Here is a 24,845-nt window from a genome sequence, read left to right as displayed (position 1 = left end):
TACTACTGTTTGGGTATCTTCGGGGAAAGGCGAATAAAAATTTTGTTTGTAGCTAACCTCCAAAAATTGAAACAAAAAGTGATCTTCTGGTCATAATCTTGAATTTCCAGTGAAAAAACGGAGGCCAACCTCTTCCCCAGAGTCACCAGGCGGCGCTATTTTGGTCGGATTTTGCACACTTCTGAGGGCGCGTACTTGGTGTAGTGCAACCATAACCATTCGAGTTCGGGCGTCCGTTCTTGACACGGGTTTCGTGTTCTCGCGCTCGAACGGCGGGAACACTACCCAAGAACACTGCTCTCGGAACAGGATCACACACCACCTCATCGTCAGGGTTTTACACGAACACACGGAGAAACTCGTGAGATTTAATTTTTGAACAGCCCCAAAAAGTACCGATATGGCTTTAAAAAGCCGAAGACAATGGAAAGTTTTGCAAAATTAACATGAATAATTTTCCATGACGGATATGACTATTTTTAAATGGAAAAGAAGTTAGCCCAGTTATCCAACATTAACTCTCGAAGAATGCACAAGGACGCTGCCATGTTGCATGTTGCTTGCCACAAATAATTACTAGCGCTCATAACCGGTTGTACATTTCGGGCGTTCGAGCGACCGACCCACGAACAACAAATCGAGCTGTTCGTGAACAAACGAGAACAAGCTAGCCGCCCGAACTCAGACAAAGTGAAAAATTCGGTTTTCGATAGCGTCCCCAGCGTTTATAAATCATTTCACTTACAAGCACGCCCTCTTTCGCTCCGCTCGGAGCGGATATAGCATGTACTATGCAAGTACGGGGGGGGTTAATTTCTTTTCCTAGGAAGGTTTAGTCAATGATCTTATGTAATCAAATATGCATTAGCCTTTCTCGAGCAGTGAAAATTCGCTTATTTTGTCTCTTCGTATAAATAAAATCAGAGTAGCTTTCACAAGAATGTACAATACATACATATGAAGCCAACGTTGAACTTAAGGTCAGGCTGATGGCTATTAGCTTGCAAAAGGTTTTTATAGCCAGATTCACGAACTTAAAAATCTGGTTCGCCGTGATATTATTCTGTCACGGCAATTCATTGCATAACCGAAAGTCCAGTTGATATTCGAATAATGTAGACTTCATTAGGACGTAATGGTGTCGATAAAAATCAGTTAGTATTTCAAAGATCGAAACTCGCTTCTAATGACGATGTTGCATGAAAAGGCTCAATATCTATTTTTAAAAACCTTTTGCACTTTTGGCTTTATAATGTGTGTCATTACAAACATTAAATTTATATATATATGGGTACATACATCTTCAGGAAAACCGCTACAAGAAAAAATTTCAACAATTTATGTTGCACTCTGGGGGAGTGTGTTACTGTTGGGAACGCAACCTGTGCTGCGACGTCTCCATGCGAGACTACGGCATGCACAAGTATGGAACACTGGCTACGGCTCGTACCCCGTGCCTCTTGTGATCAAAATTCCAAGCCGTTGTCGCAGGAGACAGGACCGGAGTATGGCTACTCCCATGTTGTACATGTACAGTATAGTACGTTGACGCGACGTCTGGGAGAGTTGGGTTACAGTACCTGCATGGCTGGCTCGCTACGTGTATGCGTGATCGGGTACAGTCTGGTAAGACCATCTTACTAGGCCTACTATTAGGAGAAAATCCATGAAATTTCACCGGTCCCGTTACTGTTTAGAGATTTCAGCCATCTTTTTTCCCCTCTCTGACCCTGTGCGGAAACACCCGCTGAAAAAAGTAATCATTTTCAAAAATTTCATTTCCCCCCCAAAAAGTTAGGCCTATTTCAAATCCTACCCCAGGACTGCTCAGGCTGTCAGGGTGGGGGGGGACGTCTGACCCCACAGTTCTGGGGGTATTCAAATCCCAAATCATAAAACATGTAAAGCAGCACTGTCACCTGGCACTTGTGGTACTGTGGAAGGGAGGTTCATATATGTTTCAACGATTTTTTGGTTTTCTTTTAACGTGATCTTGGAGAGGATGTCCTAAGAATTAAGAAGCTATAGGCCTAGGCCTATATGTACACATGTATGTAAGTTTGGATTCCATTGTCGGTCCCTGCAAAGCAAAGTAAAATTGATTTTAAGTCGGGATGTTTGGAGATGATTTTGGACATTTTTGTACATAGGCCCCATATATGTAAATACAGAGCAAACTGATTTTTTTCTAGGCCCTACACAAAAATGAATGTATGTGTTGATTTTGACTGGAAAGCTTAAAATCTGTATTTTGAAATATATAATTTTCTATATTATGAAATCTTTGTTCTTATTTGTGCCTCATTTCAAAGAGTTACATGTACCGGTAAATGTTGGCTTCACTTGAAATTTAAAAAAAATTGAAATTGGAAATTAGAACGTGAGGAAAAAAACAAATTTTAATCACAATTTCCTATTTTAAAAATATACGTTCCTCAACTGAACGGTGTCCTAACTCATGTATGCATGTACCTAAAATACATGTCCTTTTGCATGTCTTGGGTTGGCCAGCAATACATGTACATGTATATGCATATCATCATAAATGAAAAGGGGCCATATAAAAAGAGCCTCATGTTTTTCCATACATGCCAAAATGTTCCAAATGCAAATCTAAAACTTTTGTTCTTATTGCCTTATGACTTGACTAGACTGTGTGGTTTGTCGTTCGCCACACTCCCATACGCACGTTTGTGGGAGCGGAGCGCATGATGACTGGGGCATTGGATATGCGAAGCTAAGGCTATAATAAGGAAGAACATGTAGGCCTACATGTAAGTCAGCAGTCTGAATAGGGGAAGTGTTCAGGCCGTACATGTACGTCGCGAGGACTCTAACTAGGCCTACCGGTATATTATAAGCCTACAGTTGACTCTCGACAGGGACCAGACAAATTACTTTGTTTTAAGGCATTAAGAATGAAAGTTTTAACTTTGCGTCAGGAACATTTTGGAAAAGCATGAGCACATTTTTTTTAGTAAGACGTAGTCTAGTGGCAGTGCGCGCTGTATACCCAGAGAAGTGCGTATGCATGTATCAGAGAATTCAATTGTTTGTGTAGTAGGCAGGTATGCGGTGGTACCTAGTAGGTATGCGTCTTTTATACCCTTTCATTGCTGCTTGATGATTTGGAATTTGAAATGTTTCTTGATAGTCTTTTTGTGAAAATAAATAAAATTTTTTGTAAATGATGAATTTTTCGGTGGGGTGTTTTGGAGCATGCGGGCCGTGGACGCAAATCTATAACTTTCATTCTCATAGCCTAACCATGGTTTTGTTGAAATGGAGTGGATAAACAAAGAAAGACATAAGAATTCAAGCGAGTGGGATTCTCAGAATCTGTTCTGTATAACAGTATTTTGTAACGGTGTTCTTTATGATGAGAATCAACCTGTCATGGCCAGATGTTTTATAATGATGGCAATCTGTAGAGTATTAGCACTTGGACTACGCCTCATACATCATACCTCGTACCACGGAGGAAGTTAATGCCTTCCTCCATAATTATACAGCTACCTGAATGTATTGCCAGGGTTGAGTAACTCCATCTCTTATCCCATGACCATATTGCTGTGGCTGTTTGGGATAACAGGAAACATGAGAATTGAGGGACGCGGGAAAAGCACTTTGTCAAAAAAAAATTGAAAACTAAAAAGGAAAAGAAATCAACCAGTAATAGATGGGATGTTGCTTTGCTTGAAAAATTGTCAAAATTGACATCTTTGAACTGTTATTTTTTAATAAAAATGATATGAATGGTTAAATTGGTTCATTGCTGATGTGTACTTTGTCCCCTCCCCTCGGCCCCCTTGAAAAATCCTGGCAATACGTCAGGAAATTTTAATTTCCCAGCTCCTGGGGCTGGAGTTAATGTGTTTAAGCTACATGTAAATGTGAAAATGTATTGACGAATCTCCCCATGCCAGGAAGCTAGGCTAGAACTGATAAATGTACACATAGGCCTGAAAACTTAGCTCCACCATGTGCAGATCTACCCACATTTTCCAGGGGACAATTTTTATGGGGAGGGTACGAGGGTGGAAATTCTGTACAAGTAAAGTTACTTTACACTTAGTGGTCTGTCCCTGGGGTCAAGCTACATTGTAACTTTGGGAGGATTTGTACATGATTTGGGAAGGAAGCCCATTAGCCCAAAATGATGAATCACCTCTCTTTCATTATAGGCCCTGCTGGTTGTACTGTTTAAAAAAAAATAATGATAATTGGCTTCTTTTTCGGGGGGGGATGCGCTTATGGCCCTAGTTGGCCTTTTCTTGGAGCCACGAATGAGCTGTACTAGATCAGCAATTATTTCCCATCTATGCCACTTCGTGACAAATCCCCACCCCTGGAGCAGCCCCTTCCATGTCCTTGTGTATTGCGCCAACAGTAAAAAAATTATTTCCAAAAAGAGAAGAAAAAACCCACCCAAGGCTTGAATATCATACCAAACCTCCCACATAAGACCTCTAGGGCAGCCACAAGGGTAGGAGAAATAATGACACTGGCAGCGAAAGGGGAGCAGACCAGAGGGGCCACTGTCCCTCTTCCCACTTCTTTGACCGGGGTTATTGGCATTGGCCCCCCAGTTTTGGCAGATCCTTTCATCATGGCTGATGCTTAATGGTCTCACAAATATATCCGTCCCTGTCAAATAATGGTAAGATTTCCATAATATGGACATCACTAAGTTTCCCTAGCAGTTGTTAATCAGCCATCAGTAAGACGTATCTAGAAAAGTCAAATTAGCAGAGATAATATTTAAGCCTTTACATAAAAACAGTTTTAGACCAGTCTCATAGGATTTGTACGCAGGGTGTCAAATGACGTCCAGATGGAAGTCTTTCCGAAATACATGTATGTACGTTAAATTGATACATGTAGGTGTTTCATGAAGTATCAACCTAATGCCCCTCCACAGTCGTGTCAAACCAAAAATAATTTGAAAGTGTAACAGTGCATCATGGCACTTCGTCAGCTACGCGTAGATCCATTCAATTTGACAAATCAAATTCAACTTTATTACATTGGAAGTACCCCCCAGCTCCAAAAACCAGCTCTGAACCAAGCTCTAGGATTTGCAACGGTGGAAATACGAATTTCTCCAGTATTTTTGGAGTCATGGAAAGTTGAAACACTCAGCTTTTGTCCTTTGTTTAACACTGAACAGAAATGCTGAGTGCAAGATCTACATGTATAGTCTGCATGATCATTGCAATTTGGGTCAATCTATAAATTAGGGTCCAATTTTTTGTGTCACTGCCACATCTGACATTATTTTGTTATTCAGAACACATTCTCTAATTTCTGAGAGTAATGAATTGATGCAAATTACCTGCCAAACAAATAGAAATACTTTGAAATCAATTTCCATGTATGAAATCAATTTCCATATTTCCATGTCAAATTACACAGGTCAGGTGTAACAGGGACATAAAATTGTCACTTTTGGACCCCAAATTTATAGAATTACCCGTTGCCAGTTTAAAAGCCCTAATGAAGAGTTACAGGTACATTATTCATTTGTGTTTTCATAACAATCCCTCTTCCAAATGGTTTATGGAGTTTTTATCACCCAATCTCACTTTTGTAACTTATTGACTGATCAATTAAGGAGATATTCTCTGATTTAGCCAGGCTAACACTTAGCCCAGGAGTGATATACCTGTACAGTATGAGGCGGTCCAAAGTTCATCCATGGTCATTGATAACTGGTACGGGTCTGTGTTGTGCAGCCAGATTCAGTGCCTATGAGGTTCTGTAACTCTAAACACACCATTCCCCAAACTGAGTGTGCACTGCATTGAACTGGTTTTGGCTGGTTTGTAAAATTCCCAATATGGGCAATATTGTACAAGTAGCAGGTTTTGAATTGCAAGACGAGGTACCGTGCAGGTGCATGCAGATGATGCAGTGCAGGTAAAGTTATGGTATCTTTAACCAATTGTACATTTACAAAACTGTTGGAAGATATTTTGCACACATTTCTTTCGAGTGTTAAATTTTCCCTTCACTGATAGCTGTAAGATTAATGAAGACACAGTATATGTACAGGCATGCGTATAGAAGCAACTATTGTAGTATACTGTATATGTACAGTCATATCTTGAAGGTCTTCTTTGTGTCTGTAATGATCAAAGCTTGCTGAAAGTGCTGTTAATGTGTTTCAAAACAGGATTCAATTATGAAACTTCAAAATGCTTCAATTTTATTTGTATTATTCTTGACATGTACATGTACAGGTAGTGAGATATTGGACGTTGTTATACATGTTGTTTCTGTGCTGCATGAAGAGTACGCAATATTGGCTGGACCACAAAGTGGACTTGTACATGTTACTCCTCTTTCCCTTGCATACTTCACCGTTTTCATGAAAAGACGAATTTTTCCAAAAATCACCACTTTTCCAATTCCATTTATTTTTTTGGCCAAATCAACTACTCCATCATATGCCAAGGTCTTGGTGACAGCACGTACCATTTCATTATACGCTTCGCTACATGTTGTTTATGAGTTTTCACGAAGGGGCAAATTAATTGTAGGTTAAAACATGCAACTACTGAAGATAATCCATGCAAAATGGGTCAACTTCAGATGTCATTTTCTTGAAAGTTTACTTTTTATGCAGCATGGAGAAATTTGCCTCTTTGTGAAAATTGTGGTTAACGATATATTGCAACTGTTCCGGCTGCAGGCACTTAATTCTGCATTTCTACATGTATGTATGGTGTACATATGTACTGTACATGTACATGTACACACACACATTGTGTTTGTGAATGGCTTGAGCACCAGTATAGTGTATTGTGTAAATATACTTATCATGTACCTGCACATGTATAGTGAATTTCACAAAAGTTATGATAAAAACAATTATCTTCGGGCAAAGTTGAATTCTCAACATTCGCAACAAACAGTGTGATATATATAAAACGTTTCATATCAAACCTTGCGTAAAGCACTGTTCTAACTTAACGCATTGTGCTATATTAACGCTAAAAGCAAGCGCACATCTGCATGACTGTATATTCAAAAGTGGCGTGTTCAAGTTGCCGGTGCTGACCATCACATGTGTTTAAATGCAAGTACAATTCTATAGTATTAAGTTCTTTCTTTGTGTAATTAAGCCCTGTTGTTATTATTGTTATTGAAATGAGTCAAAACAGAAATAATTCCCATGCTCTCTAGATAAAATGGCAGAATTGTGGTACATCTGTGTTACTGTTTTTGTTGTGCGTCGTATGATACCTCTATCTTTTGTCTTCTTTTTTCCTGTAAGGCACACATACCAGCAGGCCCCTTTACTTTCTTTACTGCGTGTCAAGTTTGCTTGAAGATAAATTGGTTATCATGCTCGCACTCAAGGAACAAGGAATAATGTAATGTGTCTGTGTCCCGTATGCAACAAGGCTGGTTTTCCAGTTGTTTTAAGCTTAAAGCACAGAGAATATAGTACATGTATTCTCAACCAGTTTTATTGATTGCTGTAATGAATTTCATATATTATTTATTGCTGACGTATGTAGATGTGCATGCATACTGCAACTGAAGCTCAGGCTGTTATTGAAGAAATGAAAGTCACTCCGATGAAACGTTACAAACAAGAAATGCTGATTTTCAGCATTTATCTATGTGTATACATGTACAGCATGGTCCCCTTGTAGCCAACTCGTAGACATCACGGTTGTGGCTAGAAATAATTGATTAATTGTAAACACAAAGGATTTTAAATTTCTTGAATTTCAGATGTGAAAAATCTGAGCTATTCACTGTAATTCATGTTTTATTTCTTCTTCCCTTTGCCTTGGTCAAATTCTAGTTTGATGTGACAAGGTTGTTACCTTGTAGGCAGGACTGACAGTCAGAGGTAGTCTCCAATCAGCACTCTAGCAGGATGTGGCGATCTTTGGTCAGGGCATCCACTTTCTTCAGGCCGCGGCAGCAGGCAGCCGTGGCAGCAGCCAGGCCACTGGTGACCAGCTGCGCTTGCTGCAGCCAGAAAGCCGAGAGCGGCGTCCCGTATGAGACATTGGAGAGTACCGACAAAAGCCGACCGGACTCGGTGCCAGCCCAGGCTGACGTGGTGGTCATTGGGGGTGGGTCCATCGGCTGCAGCACCCTCTACCATCTGGCCCACCTGGGGGTGACCAACGCAGTCTTGGTGGAACGGGACCAGTTGACTTCGGGCACCACATGGCATACCGGAGGTTGGTTACATGTTTGTGTCGTGTCCAAATCAAAGAGCTACAGCTGGTAATGCACGCGCCTACATCAGGAATTGCTGCAGCCACTGACTGGCGCATTCCATAGACACACATGCCATTTCCAACTACAACTACAACATTTTGACAATACTATGCAGTTCTGAGGATGGGTGCGTACACTGTGTACAACCCTATTCAAATAGACGTACATGTAGTTTCCACATGGTCATAATTTATGCCGATGACACGTCAAGACGCAGACTGTCATGGAAGAGATGCTGCAGGACGTTACTCCACCAAAAAGTTTTAAACTAAATGGCATCCGAAACTCAGAAATTTTTGCATAACATGCCTGTTTAGTTGGCAATACCATCTCTTAAATCTAAACTGATATGTCAGTTTGATATATTTTGGCTGTGGTCAGCTATTTGTTGACAATTGGGGTACCATATGTTAGTATTAAGGACAAAATTGGGTGAAATAAGCGGCACTAAATGAGAGGGACATTGTTGTACGCCATTCATGCCAGCATGCAGGTTTGTACTCTGGCAATTCAACACAGACAGTCGGCAAAGGTGAATATAGTTCAAGTTTGCTGACTGGCACCGTCCCTGTATACGTCAGTTATGATGGAGTGTTTCCATATACATGTAGACGTGTACCGGTAATTGCTTATTGTTAGGAAATAGTTTGTGATGCTCTCTGTTTCTCTTACATGTGTGTCAATATAGAAACCAGGCTTTACAGTAATATCCAACTTTGCTAACAGCGTTGCACTCTGAGATGCAATAAAGATTATTATTATTACTGGTTTATTGCCAGTTACATGTACTTGCAACCCTAAGGTTGAATAGCAAAGTGGTACATCAAAATACATTAAAAATCATAAAAAATGCGTATAAGAAATATTACAATAGACAATAAAATAATGAAAACATCAAAACCATAAACAATACACATAACTTCTAATATAATAAAGCATTGGGATCATGCAATATGCATTAAGACACTTTACTTTAATAGACATTGCATGTACTAAGACACCAAAGGAAAAATAGTCATCAAAAGATGTGAAAAAAGACCACATAGGAATAGTTCCAAATCAAAATGTATACAGATTTCTACTTTTTTAAAAATCTCATTGAAATACAGACTTGTACATGTACTGTGAACTACATGACCTATGATTGGCAGAAAACTAGTTCAGTCAGCTGGCGTAACTCCAGTGTACATCACACCAAGTAATATTGAGGTTGTTTTTTCCAATTCACTACATGACAAAATCCATTATTGGAGTTTGTTCCATTTTCTTGTATTCAGCTTGCTTTGCAGTTCTTCTGTATTCGGTTGTGTAAAGGTTGATTTTTTGGGGGGCAATGCCTGAATGAATACGTAAGCTTATGGTTAAGTTCTCACATGTATTTTGGCCTAACACACTTCAAGGCTGGAGCTCAAAAATGAATGTTCCAGTAAGTAATGCAGGGAGTTATTCGGACAGGAATTTTCAGAATGATAAGGTCATGTGATACATGTACATGGATACTTGTAAATACTTGGAATCTATTCTGGCATTTTTCAAAACAAGTTATGAAAGACTCGCATCCACACAAATGGGAAGAATATCATTCAGCAACAGAGAGAATGTTCCGTTGCCCTTACATGTTTGTCCCCTGGCCCCTGTGGTTGTCTGTCTCAGGCTTGGTCTGGAATCTGAGGCCCTCGGACGTGGAAGTGCAGCTACTGATGTACATGGCTCATCTCGTCCGCACAGTGCTGGAAGCGGAGACTGGTGTGGTGCCAGGCTGGGTGGAGAATGGTGGCCTCTTTATCGCCAACAACAAGGAACGTCTAGATGAGTACAAGCGACTAGCCACTGTGAGTGCTAGTAGTCTAGGGGCCAACTCCAATTCTTGGAGTTGCTAGACTCTGAAATTTACCAAGCACGGAAGAAATTAATGCTTAGCAAACAGCTCAATAGTCAAACTGGTTCCTTTTATCTGGAGTTTGGCTGATTTTACTTAGATCGTGTAAATATGTCTCTTGACAAATTCATAGGTTTTTTTTGGGCTGCTCGACAAAACTGGCTTTAGGGATGCATCACTACCTTTCAGCAGATTAGGGGCAAGAATGATTTGGCAAAAAGTTGTCAGATGTCCTTGTGTTTTGTTTGCATCCTTGAATGACTCAGTGTGTAAATCCTAGTAATCCTTGGGGAATATTAACCAACAAGGCATACTGTACATGGAGCTTAAGTGTATGTCTGTCAAAGCTGAATGTTCGGTATAACAGCATTCGTTATACCAGTCCGGTATGTTGTTATTTTTTTCTGAACTGAAAAATAGGTTGCAGTTGATTAGAGCTACGGTAACCTTGCTGAGCACTTCATTCTGTTTTGCTCTTTTAAAGGTTGATCTGAAATACCATGATTGCATTCTTCCTTCTCTCTTGTCACCCTTACCAATAGCTGGGCAAGGTGTATGGTATCGAGTCCTTTGTCCTGTCACCTGACGAAACCAAAAAGCTCTTCCCGCTGATGAACACATCCGACATCTACGGCACTCTGTACTCGCCCTCTGATGGTAGCATTGACCCTGCCGGTTTCTGCTCTGCACTGACTCGGGGTGCCACTAAACTTGGGGCCAAAGTAAGTCCAACATATTTTTCATCTCGTTATCTGCTTTGAGCAGAAGCACCCCCTCATCGGTTAAAAAGAGCCATGGTGGTTGGAAGTATTTATTTTGCTGGTAGTGACGCAACCATAATGCGTGCGTTTCACAGGCGTTCGTGAATCAGCAAAAATCAGTGAAATCAGGAAAATTACACCCTCTCTTGGTCCAGCTCTGGACAGATAGCTTTAAAAGGTTGAATGGATGCCCCATGGACTCGCATGTATGACAAATTGAAACATTATGGAAATTTACATTTACATGTTGATGGAAATTTACATTTACATGTTGATTCACCACTGGTATCTAACAGCCACAGACAGATAAGCTTTTGCCCAAGCCTCCCCGAAAATCCCACTCACCACCCCTTACCCTCCCACCCCTGCTTCCAACCACCCCTCTCCATCCCACCCCTGCTTGCAGTATCATTCCAGAGTTAAAATCGTTAAAGGATCTATTGCAACTTTCTTCAATATAAACTGTTGCTGCTCCTGCTTTTGTTGTCAGGTGTTGACCAACTGTCCAGTCACAGGGATACAGGTAGGCGAGGATGAGTACGGGGTGAAGCGGGTCAAGGGCGTTGAGACTGTGTCTGGGACCATCAAAACATCCAATGTGGTCAACGCGTGTGGTAAATTGCTGGGGCAGATTACAGTAACGGGTCTTATATTGTGTATGCATTTTAGCCTGCCTTGAAGAGTTTGCTGTTAGCTGATCGTATTTAAAGTTTGGATGGAGAAAACAAGGCTCAAAAGAGACTGATATGTACATGTAGTACTGTTTGTTTTTTCTCCTTTATTTAAATTTAAAATGTGTATTTCAACAGTCAAAAGTGTATTTGTGTATGTGCATGAATGTATGGGTGTACATGTTGATCTATTCAGTTGGCCAGTGTGTGTGAGTTGTCCATTCTTGCAGCTGACACTCCACCAGCCGGGACTACTTTTTTTTCAAGGCTCATCCCTGCCAGCTGTGATATACTCTCTCAGTTTACCTTTGACTGTGACTGTGGTAATATTTTTGTGTGTGCACTCTGTGACCTGCAGGAGTCTGGTCACCGTACATTGGTCAGATGGCTGGGGTATCTGTCCCCCTTACTGCCATGCATCATCACTATGTGGTGTCGGAGAGAATCGAGGGAATCCATGGCATGCCCAATGTGCGTGATCATGATGCCTCTGTCTACCTTAAAGTTCAGGGGGATGGGCTTGCCTTCGGGGGCTATGAACCAAACCCGATCTTCTGGAAGCAGGTGAGTGGAAAGTAATGGATTCATGCTTAGCTACCTCACACAGAGTGACATGTAAATATCTTAGGATTTCCTGTGCTGTTGCACGAACGATGCTTAAGTAGGTCCTTGTTATTTCTGTATGCAGTGCTGGGTGATGTCGGTACTCGTCCCCATGCATAAGGGATTCCCATTGAGTTAGTATGCACGCAGAGGCTGAAACTAGTCCATGGAGGTTAAGCATTAATTCTGTTTAGCCCTCAAGTGGCCAAGGGCGAAGACAGGACATTGCAACAATTGTCATTCCGCAACAATTTAAAAAAATTTAAAATTCAAGAAATTGATAATGGAGAGAGAAATGTTGCACAAATTATCTTGAACAAATTACCACCAAGGATGAACATTTGTTAAAGTCCATCTTTGTTGGTGACACTTGTGCTGTCTTGTTCGAAAAGTTGGTATTTTTGGCTGAAAATAGCATGACACCTTGGACAAATTTAATACAGTGAGCAGGTGGTCAAAGTCCTCTGCATACTGGGTACCTGACATAAGATGACTATGTCTGTTCAAAACAAGTATATTTTCAATTGTAAAAACAACAGCCAAAAATTAATTGAGATGAGATGGGAACCTGTAACTTCAAAAATGCTGGACTTTGTGTTTCACTGACTGAGCTAGCAAGACGATGACTTCTCGGGTTTCGTGTTTTTCCAATGTCATTGTTTTTGAGCAATGCCTGACCTTTGTCACCCAAGGAAGTTGGCTGACCTCTTATGCAAATACCACAGGTTTAAATACCACATCTAAGCATTTCACTTTATTCCAACAAAACTGATTATTATTATTATTTTATTATTTATGGTCTATTAACCAAACTCTTGCAGCCAAAGGCTAAATTTCAGTTTGATTTACAATTATTACATTAAAACAATAAACGTTACAAGGAGCTACGTTGTACTGACTGATTCAAAGTGAAATGTGTCAGGTTTCTGCCTGGTGTATGAGGTGCTTTGGAAAAACAGTGTTTATTCTTGCACTTCATTTTAGGACATGGGGACTTGTTCTGAAGAAATGTCTGCTGTCCATAGATAGAACAGCAAGCTCATTTCCACAATTTGTTTGCTTGTTGTGTTGACAGGTTAAGAACGACTTTGCTTTTTCTTTGTTTGAGTTGGACTGGGACGTCTTTGGTTTCAACATTGACGGTTGTGTGAATCGCATACCTGTGCTGGAAACCACAGGCATCAAATCGACGGTCTGTGGACCGGGTAAGACTGAGACTCCTAAGTTGTGTGCCTGAACATTTTGCAGGATGGCCGGATGCAGTGAAAACAGTATTATCTCCTTACAGGAATGAGAGCCGACGCCATAAGTAGAGATGGCGTCTCCTTGTGACACTCAGCTCTGCTTGCATGGAGCATGGAGTTTGCTTTAGATATATTCTGTTATCATGATGGTGCTATATTTGTCTTGGTTCTTTTAGACCCATTGGCAATAGAAATACAACTTCACATATTGATACAAGGAAACAGACTATTTTCTCTTCCAGCCTCATTTTGGTTACACTAGGTTGAAGATTAGAAGAGCAAGATGAGGGTCCCATGGTAGAGGTCTATTACTGTGGCCAGCAGTTGTTTGATATTGGTCCTTGTGCTTAATGTGGTTAACAGATCGCTAGCACATCCATTCTTGCAAAGCTACCCTGTATAATATGGCCTTCGATATGGCACAGACCCGAAGAACATGCATTTCACAGGAATTGGTCACATGCCGAGCTTGTCCAATGCCAAATGGACATAAACTTGGGCATGCAGATTGTGAGGTCCCTGCAGTTGGACCTTATTGCTGTGTAAAACTATGTTGTCTTTTGTTCCTGCACGGAGCAGATTGATTCGCAATAGGTGCTGGGATTAGCATCATATTCAGTTGGATCACGTGGCATTGGAGTTACCAAGAGTACTTGAATACAATCAGTAACTTGTTTTTTACTTCTTGGGCTGCCTTGCAGAGTCCTTCACTCCAGACCACAAGCCTCTGATGGGAGAATCTCCCGAGGTCAGGGGGTTCTACCTGAACTGTGCAATGAACAGCTCCGGCCTGATGCTGGGAGGTGGCACAGGCAAGCAAATGGCCCACTGGATTGTGGACGGCAGGCCAGAGCTGGACATGTATGGCTATGACATCAGGTTAGAAGATTGACTTTGGTGAAACAGTACACTATGTAAAGGCCGTGAACTACCAGCAAGTGCTGTCAACCCATGTAACTGCAATGTATTCGTCCCTGTGTGTTTTTGTAGTTGTTAAAAGTTTTAGGCCTTTTCTCCCTCCATTGTTTTGTTTCATTTTAGTTCAGTTTTTGTTTTTTAATTCTATTGTCATGATCATTGTTACTATTGTTGAATTGCTGGCATTGTTTGGAGGAATTTGGTTTATAAGCAACAGTGCTGCAGCTATTCTTGTGTGAGCACTTCTCAATATCATCATCGGTGGAAGAATTCCGTTCTTTGAAGTTTGTTAAACCTCTTGTCTTCTGCAGACGATTTGACCCCAAGGTGAGCCGCAACTTGGCCTGGGTGGATGAGCGTAGCCAGGAAGCCTACGCCAAGAACTACTCCACTGTGTTCCCCCATGATGAACCTCTGGCTGGTAGATTGATGAGGAAAGATGCTTTGCACAAGGTACAGGATTCAGAAGAGTGCAATCATAAATAATGGGGATATGGGCCGATAAGCAGTCGTCAGCATCTTTTTATTGTTCATTTCACCATAGGGTCCCATCCTGTCAGCTTTGGACTCTTTGAATTTACAGGATTTAATCATACATACGTATGTACAGCAGACAGCATGTTCTTATCCCCACTATTGGCTATTTATATCATGAAAACGTCTGTCCCAAGCTATCGTGGCTTATCAGGCCGGTCTTTGTCTCTGGTGTTCTTGGCATGAAACTGTTGAGAATATTTTTGTACTCCCCTGGATGGGATGTCCATCCATTGCAGGTGGCTCTCCAGCTAATGGTGATACCCAATTATTCTCCTGGGTAGAATGAGGCAAGCAGGTGTGAAGTGACTCACTCAAAGCCACAGCTTATTGACAGCAGTTGGACCCTGACCCTTTTATCATGAGTTACAAGCCCTTAAACCACTCAGCCACACTCCCCCTTTACCTGTGATGACTTTGGCATCAGTGCTAATGACGACCGTGGCTCAGTAAATTCACGAGCCCACATACCTTTTTCTTACTGAAACTCGCCGTGCCCCTTGCGCACAGACTCGCCCATTACCCTTTTATTTGTACCGCAGGTCCTTGAAGATGCGGGATGTGTTTACCAAGAGAGGCTTGGGTGGGAGAGGCCAGGCTGGTTTGCTACAGATGGACCTGCTCCGGTAATCACTGTCCATCTGCCTAATTACAAATGCCTTTCCCTGAACAGCAGTAACAGTGACGTGTAAATATATCAGAACAACGGATCTGTACTGGTTATATCGCTATGAAACAGATGCACAATCCTCAGTGGATTCCAATAGTCAAAATAATAACTTTTTGAAATGCTTGTTGGATTCAGTGTTACAAAAAATGTTCATTACTTTTTTCAGTTACGGTGTTACCTAACCTCTTTTACTTATGAAAATGTATATTTTTTAAATTCTGAAATAAAATATTGTTTAAAAAAGCATTAATTAACCACTGTATTTTATAGGGATTATCAAATTGAAGTTGGGCAGTTTTGTGACCCATTGCTGTTCCATTCACATGTAAACTTGCAGATCAGAGTCATTCTATAAATTAGGGGTCCAATCTTTTGGACATTTTAAATATGACTTTATAAATTCAGAACACATTCTCTAATTTCCAAGAGTGATGAAATAATGCAAATTACCTGCCAAACATATAAAAAATAGTTTGATATTAATTTCAGTGATATTTTGACATAAAATTACACAGGTCAGGTGTAACAGGGACAGACAATTTTCACACTTTTGGACCCTGGTCTTATAGAACGACCCATTACATGATTTGCTCCACCAGGTTTTGAAGTATGACTATTATGGCTACTATGACCACCCTAAGCACGAGAACTACCGCTACAAGCAGTTGCTTGGCGACGATTACACCTTTGACTTCCCCAAGCACCACAACATTGTAAGTGTTTGCCATTGATTTTCTGGTAGTCAGCTGCAGGAGAATATGCTGACATTAAAGGAGCCATGTGGTGAAAGTCCAGATGAGGGCTAATGGAAGAAATGTTACTGCATCATTCAATAGAGGCTTTGCGTGGTAGCCATCTGGCAGGGCAGTTCATTGTTCCACGGGGAACCGTCCTTTGTGCATACTCCATGGAACAAAATCACAGGCCTGCAAGATAACGGCCATGCAAACCTTCTGTTTGCAATTTTCTGGGTTACTTGAGGTGCTGTTCTGTGCTGTGTCAGCCTCAACAAAGCCAGTGTGGATTTTTCACTGGAGGGGGGTACCTGATTGGTTTATATTTTCGCAGATTGAGAAGGAGTGTATGACGTGCAGGGAAAGCGTTGCCATCTTCAACATGTCCTACTTTGGCAAGATGTACGTGACGGGGCCGGATGCGCAGAAAGCAATGGACTGGATTTTCACCAACAATATGTCCAAGCCAGCTGGTAAGGCACAGGGAGTTGTTCTGTGGGTTTTACTGAAACTAGTTACCTGTTCTTATTGCAATAAGGTGGTTTATTACAGAGCCAACATTTCTTTGAAAGGGCTGTTAAACTTGCTTTGTATTCCAGGGTCTGTTGTCTACACCTGTGCCCTAAATAAGGCTGGGGGCGTTGAATGCGACCTGACTGTGTCCATGATTGAGAGTGGCACGGGCTCTGCTCTCGACCCAGCCTTTGATGGGCGGGGCTTCTATGTAGCAGCAGGAGGGGGCGTGGCCCAGCATGTCAAGACACACATGAAAACCATCATGGAGGACGAGCAGTTTGACTGCAGCATTCTGGACCACTCTGAAGACATGGGTGTTTTGAGCATACAGGGTCCCAAAAGGCATGTGTCTGAAGACTTCTCACCTTAATTTGACACTCCAGAAATGGATCTAGAACCTTGTATTCATGGCTCTGCTAGATGTACATGTGATCAAAGAATCCCTGCCCTCTAGCAAAAAGTGCTACACTAGTAGTGAGGCCATTTCGTAGGTCAGCAAGGACGTTTGGCTGCATCTGAATCTGTTGTTTAGAGCTAGGTCTTCACTCCATTGAAAGTATGTGGAAACGCGTGGACAGTATACATAGCCATAGCTCTGGAAGCCTGTTTCGGACACAGCCTTTGTCTTGCACATGTGTACATTACTGTCTCCAGGCCCTAGCCTGGACGTTACCTTCAGCTCAGTGCATTTATCATCCCCAAGCCCATCTCCTGTTTCAAATGTACTATTTTAACCCCCCACAAACTTTTGTCTCTTAGTAAGCTGTATCGGAGGTTTTCCTCAAAAGTGTCAATTTTCAGAAACCATTTCTTGCACATTCTGTTAGGAACCTACAAGGTAGCCCACAGTGTTTTATCTAGCCAAAAGTTAGGGCGTAAACAAGAGATCGGATTTCTGTTACGTTTTTGGTCGTTTTTGTTGTTATCAGTCGAGAGCTTCTGCAGTCACTCACCTCGGCGGATCTCAGCGACAAAGCCTTCCCCTTCTATACCCACCAAGTGATTGACATAGCTGGGCACAAAGCTCGGGCCCTCCGGCTGTCCTTCGTGGGGGAGCTGGGATGGGAGATGCATTTCAGTAATGAGGCAGCAGTCGCCATCCACCAGGCCATTATGGAGGCGGGGGCCAAGTTCGGTATTGTGAATGGAGGGTACCGGGCGCTGGACTCGCTGAGTTTAGAGAAAGGTGGGATGGCCAATGAAATGCCTTGTCTAGATGGAGTTTGAGTTTGGCAAGTTGGGGATTGTTGGATTGAGTAGGGTTGGGCTGGCTTAGGTTCATTTGGGTTGGGTTGGTATGGGTTGGGTTGATTTGGGTTGGGTTGATTTGGGTTGGGTTGGTATGGGTTGGGTTGGGCTGGCTTAGGTTCATTTGGGTTGGGTTGGGTTGAGTTGGGTTGGGTTGGGTTAGGCTGGCTTAGGTTCATTTGGGTTGGGTTGAGTTGGGTTGGGCTGGCTTAGGTTTATTTGGGTTGGGTTGGGTTGGGTTGGGTTGGGCTGGCTTAGGTTCATTTGGGTTGGGTTGAGTTGGGTTGGGTTGGGTTGAGTTGGGTTGGGCTGGCTTAGGTTTATTTGGGTTGGGTTGGGTTGGGTTGGGTTGAGTTGGGTTGGTTGGTTTGTTGGACGTGAACATGCCCCTGTGGCATTCTACTCTCCTGACTAGTGCTTGTCTGTGCACCACACTCAAATTCAGGTAATAATATGTATGCCAGAAACCAATGGCACACAGTCTGTCTTTCAACTTTCAAAGGGCATCAAGCCTTATGCAAAGTAATTGTGGTTTGGCTCTATTTCAATTCCTTCTGAATCTTCTAGTATTTTAGTGGTTTCTTTTTCTTATGTTTTTCTGAGTTTACATGTTTCTTTGTTTTTCAGGCTATCACCTGTGGCGTAGTGACCTGCGGGCAGAGGACACCCCTCATGAGAGTGGACTAGGCTTTTTGTGCAAGTTGAAGACAGACACTCAATTCCTTGGTAGAGGGGCAGTGGAAAAGCAAAAAGCTGAGGGGATCCGCAAGAAGAGGGCCTGCTTCACAATAGAGGAGTGAGTGACATGAGATATAGAAATTCTGTGTTGGATTTTGTACAGGGTTCTGATTGACACAGTGACTGCTAATTTGCATATTCCACACTTAACTCATGCCCACTGAAGAAAGTCTAAAAAAACAAGATGCCCAAATATGGTGCCATCAAGCAAAGTGAAATAAGTCTGGAAATAAAAACCCTCATCACATCTTTACTTGTTCCAACTTCTTGTACTTCTTAAACAAAGATTGTATCAACATGGGGTTTTCACTTCAAGAAAAACCGGCACACTTGACCAGGGTTAACAAAAGACCCGTTTTGCTTGAATGTATCACAATTGACGATAGTATTTTTACATGTTTTTATGTGGAGTGTGGGAGGAGAGTGTGACTGGCATTGAGTCATGCTTTCCCATCTCTGTCTCTTTTTAATGCAGCCATGTGCCCCTCCTCGGCTTTGAATGCATCCGACGCAACGGCCAAGTCGTGGGTCACATTCGGCGGGGGGAGTATGGCTACTACATCAACCAGAACCTGGGCTACGGCTATGTGAGCAATCCCAACGGCGATGCCGTCACCAATGAATTCCTTCAGGAGGGTGACTACACAATTGAGAGAATGGGTGAGATCTATCCTGCCCAGATCCACCTGAAAAGCCCCTTTGACCCCCAGAACAAGCGACTGAAGGGCATTTACGAGGGCAATTAGGTTTGAACGACCAAGTAAGATGGCATGCCACACAGTGACTTTGTCTACCCTCAATTTCTTTAAAAGCACAGTTATGTGTAGGAGACAGTTGAGATGTGAGATTTAGGTGGCACTTTGGGGAAGAAAGCATACTTGTTTCCTTTTAATTGCTTTGTCTACATGCTTCTATTGGTATGACTACATTTCCTTATTTCATTTACCTACTATTAACAAATTACTTGGGTAAGTCTTTTTTTGACCGGTGGTGTGATGAAAGTAGAACAAGTCTTGATATGAATGACAGAATAAAAAACAAAACAGGACAGCCTGTTGGTATTATCAGCAGGGGGCATACATCTTAAAGTGTCGCTGCTATGAATTTTTCTTACACGGCATTTTTCTTCACTTTGTATACTTCTTCAGTGAAAAATGCACATTTTCAATCAATTAAAATATCCATGCTTTCCTGGAAAAATGAGGCCGCTGTTGCTGCAAAGTCATCTAGGGAAGACATAGTTCAGTACATACCGGTAGGCTTTTCTGTTCAAATTGTGAACCCCAGATTTACTAACTGAAAACATTTCTAAGAATGGGATTGCGTCCAGCAACATCTACAAAACGCAGGACAAACCAGTGTAACATTGAGGCTTTTTCCTGGGAGGGTCTCATTAATATGGTTTGTATTAAAACAAATTGATTGCAGCTACCCTTCAAAACTAGATTGCATTCTTGGGCTTCAAACTCATGACTTGACCATATGCTGCCGGGGAACCCTGTTTGTGGTTTGTATGCATAGCCGGGGTGCCAGAAATTGGACAAAAGAGCTGGGCTTTGTAACAAAAGACCATACTCGGGAACAAAAGACATGCTGCTGGGAATTGCCGTCATTTTTCAGCTTGCATGTATCAGAGGTAATCCATCATTGCATTGAAACAGCATACAACTATTTTCGGCATAGCGCACCCTGCTGCTGGGAATTGCCATCATTTTTCAGCTTGCATTTATCAGAGGTAATCCATCATTGCTTTGAAACAGCATACAACTATTTTCGGCATAGCGCACCCTGCTGCTGGGAATTGCCATCATTTTTCAGCTTGCATTTATCAGAGGTAATCCATCATTGCATTGAAACAGCATACAACTTTTTTCGGCATAGCGCACCCTCAGATTAGCACGGCGGACAAAAGTGCTCCAGCTCCCCATCGATGAGCGATACGTTACCGCTGCACGCTAATCCAGCCGCGTTTGAAAAGATGCCACAGGCATTTACTGGGACCAAAGGAAATTACGTAACACCTCGCAATTCTGGGCTGTCTTGACATGGCAGCAGGCCTGGTTGAAATACTTGGGGGTCAATGAAGGTTGCCTGTCAGATTAGAGTAACCACCAGACAGTCATTGGTGTAGGTGTAAACGTCCATTAAGTGAAATTATGAACTTTTGAGGATTTTTGAATACGGAAAATTTTGAAAATCGCCCGTATGTAGGCACTGCATTTTTAAAAGCACCTGGCAGGAAATGGTTAATGCAGGTAGCAAACCCAAAATGGAAGAAAAGGGACAAACTATTTCGAATAATTTTTTGGTCTAATTACATGCATTCAATTTTGGTTTGGTGTCTCGGATACGATAATTGTATCGTGCAGTTATTTTAGATATTATGACTGAAGTTTACTGTCTTATTTTTGAAGAAAATAATGTGAAATATTTGAATTGGACAGAAATTTTCCTATATTATTAAATCTCTAAAATTTAGAAAAATTTTGTAGAGTCGGATATTTTTAGTACCATATGTGCACTTTTTGTATAAAAAAGAAGAAAACCTCATGGCAGGATTCAAGCTTCCAGACTCTCTGATTGATGTTTGATGTTGGTCCAGTGCAGATCCAACATCCTGAATGAGATGCTGGAGAGTGGAGATAAAGCTGTACAGTTGGTGTAGGTACGATGTTGTCTAATTACCATATCACGACCGTGTTACAATTTAATAGGAGTACAGTGATATTCTCTGAGGAAAAATTGGAGGTCTGAATTTGGTGAAACATCAGCATTGTTGGTAATCTCCTAGAGTTATACTAAGTTTGCTAATTCATCACATAGAATGAGTAATTTTACACTAAAAAAAGTTGTGATTTGGAGAATGGCAGTAGCACTCGTGTTTTGGGGACCAATCTTTATCCCATTATTTTGGATTTGATTTATGGATTGTAGTCTTTGAATTAAATATTCATGTAAGGCTGGGAAGTTTTGGGTTTTTTTTATCTAGAAACGCTCATGACTTCTTGTAATATATGAAACAAATATTGACTGCTTTATAGGGTTCAGTGAAATGAGCCTCTCCAGTTGATCCATGGAGAATTCTATTTTCACCATGGGAAAATGGAATGTTCCCTGATGGACCAGCAAGGAAGGCTTGTTTCACTACACCATGAGATAAAACAGTCAATTTTGCTTAATCTGCTCCAAGCGGAACAAAAGAGGGCGTGTTTTTGGTACCCACCACAGACATAAATGCTCACTTTATTGGCGCGCGTTTATAATAGAGATCAGTGGAGCGTTTGACGTGGAGTACGCTGAGTACGCGTAACGAATTTATTCCTTAATGTATGGTCTTTGTGTACATGCAGAATGCCTGCAAGAACCTGCATGGAAAACTTACAATCAGCTGTCTTTCTTTTGCCGCTTAGGGGTGCACTTCAACTCGGGGCGGATAACACCTCTATCACAGATTCTGCTTGATTTCAGTGAATACTTATTAATGTGATATACATGTAACTGCATATAAAAATTCCCTAATTTGAATAAGAAATTTGTTGAAAATTTACCATCGCTTTTCCAAACTACCACTTCACACATTATTTGAACCCAGCTCTGTAGTGCTAGCACTTTGGAATGTACGTCACGGGCAACGCGCACAAACTGATATGCATTTCACACAGTACCAGTAGCAATGTGTACAGTTCTTTGGTTGCTGTTGGCCCTCTTATGTTCTTTTGCCTATGCGCAAGAAGATAGCTAAAATAGGGAATGCTATTTGACTGGCTCTTGGCTAATCAAGATTCACAATCTATTGGTAAAGTGTAATGAAAGTTACTCTTCAGATTAATAATTTGTATATCAGAGGTTGATTTTTACTTTATCAATTTTACCTCACATTCAATTTTGTCAAACCAATACACAGTATTCCATGCACTGAGGTTTTATGTGGCAGTGCACTCATATATATCTGAAAGTTAAACACAGGTGTCTTTGCAGACAATTCAACAATGGTCTTGCAGATTTTAGCTAACGAGGTATGCTGGTTAGAGTTCCACCCCAGAAGAAGGTCTGCCTCTGTCAACTTTTTACCAAAGTGTGCTCCTCGGTGCAGTATCTTTGAAAAATCACATAGGTTTGTAAACACTGATGTGGTTTATCATGGTATCGCATCGCCCGCTGTCAGGGTAAACAGCGCCATAGGAAACTATTGTGTTTGATATTTGTTACGTTGTGGAAATTGGAATGTCTGTATAAATGGGCACCTATAGGGACACAGTAGACTCTGATCCAACATAAGAGAGGGACTGACTTTAATAGGAATCGGCCCTGTTCAAGGTGGTAGGGGACAGCCAATCCCTTTCACTAATTAATGCTCTGAGTTGAAGTGCACCCTCACAAGCACAGGAGAGAGGTTGCTGGGATGTATTTCAGTTGGGCTTGTGCACCTTCGTAGAGTGCCAAAGTCATTTTAAACCAGGAAGTGTAGTGCAAACGAATGGAGTATTCTCTCTCGTGTGTTGGTTCACTCACAGGTTCACGCGCTAATGCCTTGTACACATCACTTCAGATGTCTAAAGTGCACAAGCAAAGGCTGTACATTAAAAAAAAATGTGCTCAGCACATCTCCTGTGAAACGTACATCAACCTGCGTGCACTCCAGCTCAGACAAGATAGCAAAGGAATTCATGGTAAACTGTTGTGGGTACCTTTAAAAATGTTGCCTTGTTCTTGTAGATTCCACGGATATGGAGAGGTACTGTCATATGCCAGTCTCCATATTGAATTAAGGACCAACAAAGTTTGGGTCACCAGCAACATCCTCTGATAATGCAGTGATGTTTTTTTTTAACTCAGGGTATTTACGCAAGCCAGAAAGGGTAGAGTGTGCACAGGGAAATAAGCCATTTGCGAGTTCAATTTGAATAAGATCTGGTGCACTGAGTTATCTGACTGCACATAAACATAAGAATTTGAATTCCCCAGACTAAAGACACTGTTGCGATACCTCATGATTCGGGGCAAGCTTTTGCATAGTGACCATCATCTCTGGAATGGACTGGTTCGTTTGCACCCTTCTTATCCATTGAGAACAGTGTATTGTTGCAAGGTGTCTCTAACTAAGCAAAAGCTTGCCCCAAATCACGAGGTATAGCAACAGTGGTTTTAGTAAGGAGAATTAAAGTTATGTTCACATGAATTTAAAGAACTCAGTGTAACAGATTTTGGTCAAAGTTAACTCGCAAAAGGCTTATTGTCTACGCAGTCTTAACACTTGGGTATGACAAGATGTATGCATGATTATAGGCCACAGACATGTACAAGGCAGTTTAATTTTTGTTCACAAATAATAGTTGTAAGTACAATGTACTTATTTTTCTAACCCAGTAATCATGGTGGTGTATAAATGTATCTTCACATTGAGATGATATCTGTATTCAAGATTTTTGCCTTCAGCAAATTTCAACCTTTTTTACTCCATTGCAATTTCCAGATTCGAGCTGTATTTCTTTTGTCTCTGTCACGTTGCAATGTGGAGATTCAGTTTTGATTCATTATCTTTTAGAACCGACTGAAAAGTGCCAGTCTGAAATAAAGCCATCTTCATGGTTCAAGACTCACCTTCAAAGCTCCCCTCTCTGACGTAGTTTTCCTAAGGAGTGCAATTCACTCCTGACCCATGGGTCTAAGAAAATATTCAGTGTCCTCTAGAGAATCATACTTTTCTAAAACCATTTTGGTGACCCTATGCTGACTGAAACTTCCGAAGTGGGCATACTTGGGCAATATGATTTTGTCTGTATCATTACATACTTATTAATTCATATTCCGCACATATCAGGAGCATCCAATCATGTTTTTAAAAAAATGTGTCCTAGACTATTTCAGGCTCTTCCTTTTACAACATACTGTATAACCTTAACCCCAAAATGCCTCTAAACTTCTTATTCAGTGAAAAGGAAACGTCTTGTGGACATGGGCAAGTCTACAGAACATCTTCCCTTCCTGAATCGTGAGGGTGTCTTTTGTTCACAAGTCAACACTGAGTATGTAAGGTTAGTACACACATCCACACCACCCACCCCTCACATTTGTATTCTTG

General features: G+C 41.4%; 1 protein-coding gene across 2 annotated transcripts; it reads left to right on the top strand.

The window, feature by feature from the left end:
- The first annotated feature begins 1,467 nt into the window (after positions 1-1,467).
- On the top strand, positions 1,468-24,371 carry sardh (sarcosine dehydrogenase). Of its 2 annotated transcripts, none has more exons than XM_022245357.2 (16): positions 1,468-1,626; positions 7,820-8,207; positions 9,901-10,079; positions 10,669-10,848; positions 11,378-11,501; positions 11,917-12,122; positions 13,237-13,366; positions 14,107-14,284; positions 14,635-14,776; positions 15,400-15,483; positions 16,127-16,240; positions 16,596-16,734; positions 16,861-17,119; positions 17,707-17,963; positions 18,653-18,821; positions 19,239-24,371. In XM_022245357.2, the coding sequence occupies exons 2-16, from the start codon at positions 7,895-7,897 to the stop codon at positions 19,507-19,509; spliced, it is 2,745 nt and encodes a 914-aa protein (XP_022101049.2). In that variant the 5' UTR covers positions 1,468-1,626; positions 7,820-7,894; the 3' UTR covers positions 19,510-24,371. The 2 variants fall into 2 exon arrangements, with proteins under 2 accessions (XP_022101049.2, XP_022101050.2); XM_022245358.2 differs by lacking the exon at positions 1,468-1,626 and adding an exon at positions 5,762-5,919.
- Positions 24,372-24,845: the final 474 nt, after the last annotated feature.

This window comes from Acanthaster planci, linkage group LG11, assembly GCF_054643075.1.
Source record: "Acanthaster planci isolate LZ-2023a linkage group LG11, COTS_SCS, whole genome shotgun sequence".
Taxonomy (NCBI): domain Eukaryota; kingdom Metazoa; phylum Echinodermata; class Asteroidea; order Valvatida; family Acanthasteridae; genus Acanthaster; species Acanthaster planci.
Note: the sequence above shows the minus strand (reverse complement) of the source record. Positions and strands in the feature narration are given on the sequence as shown.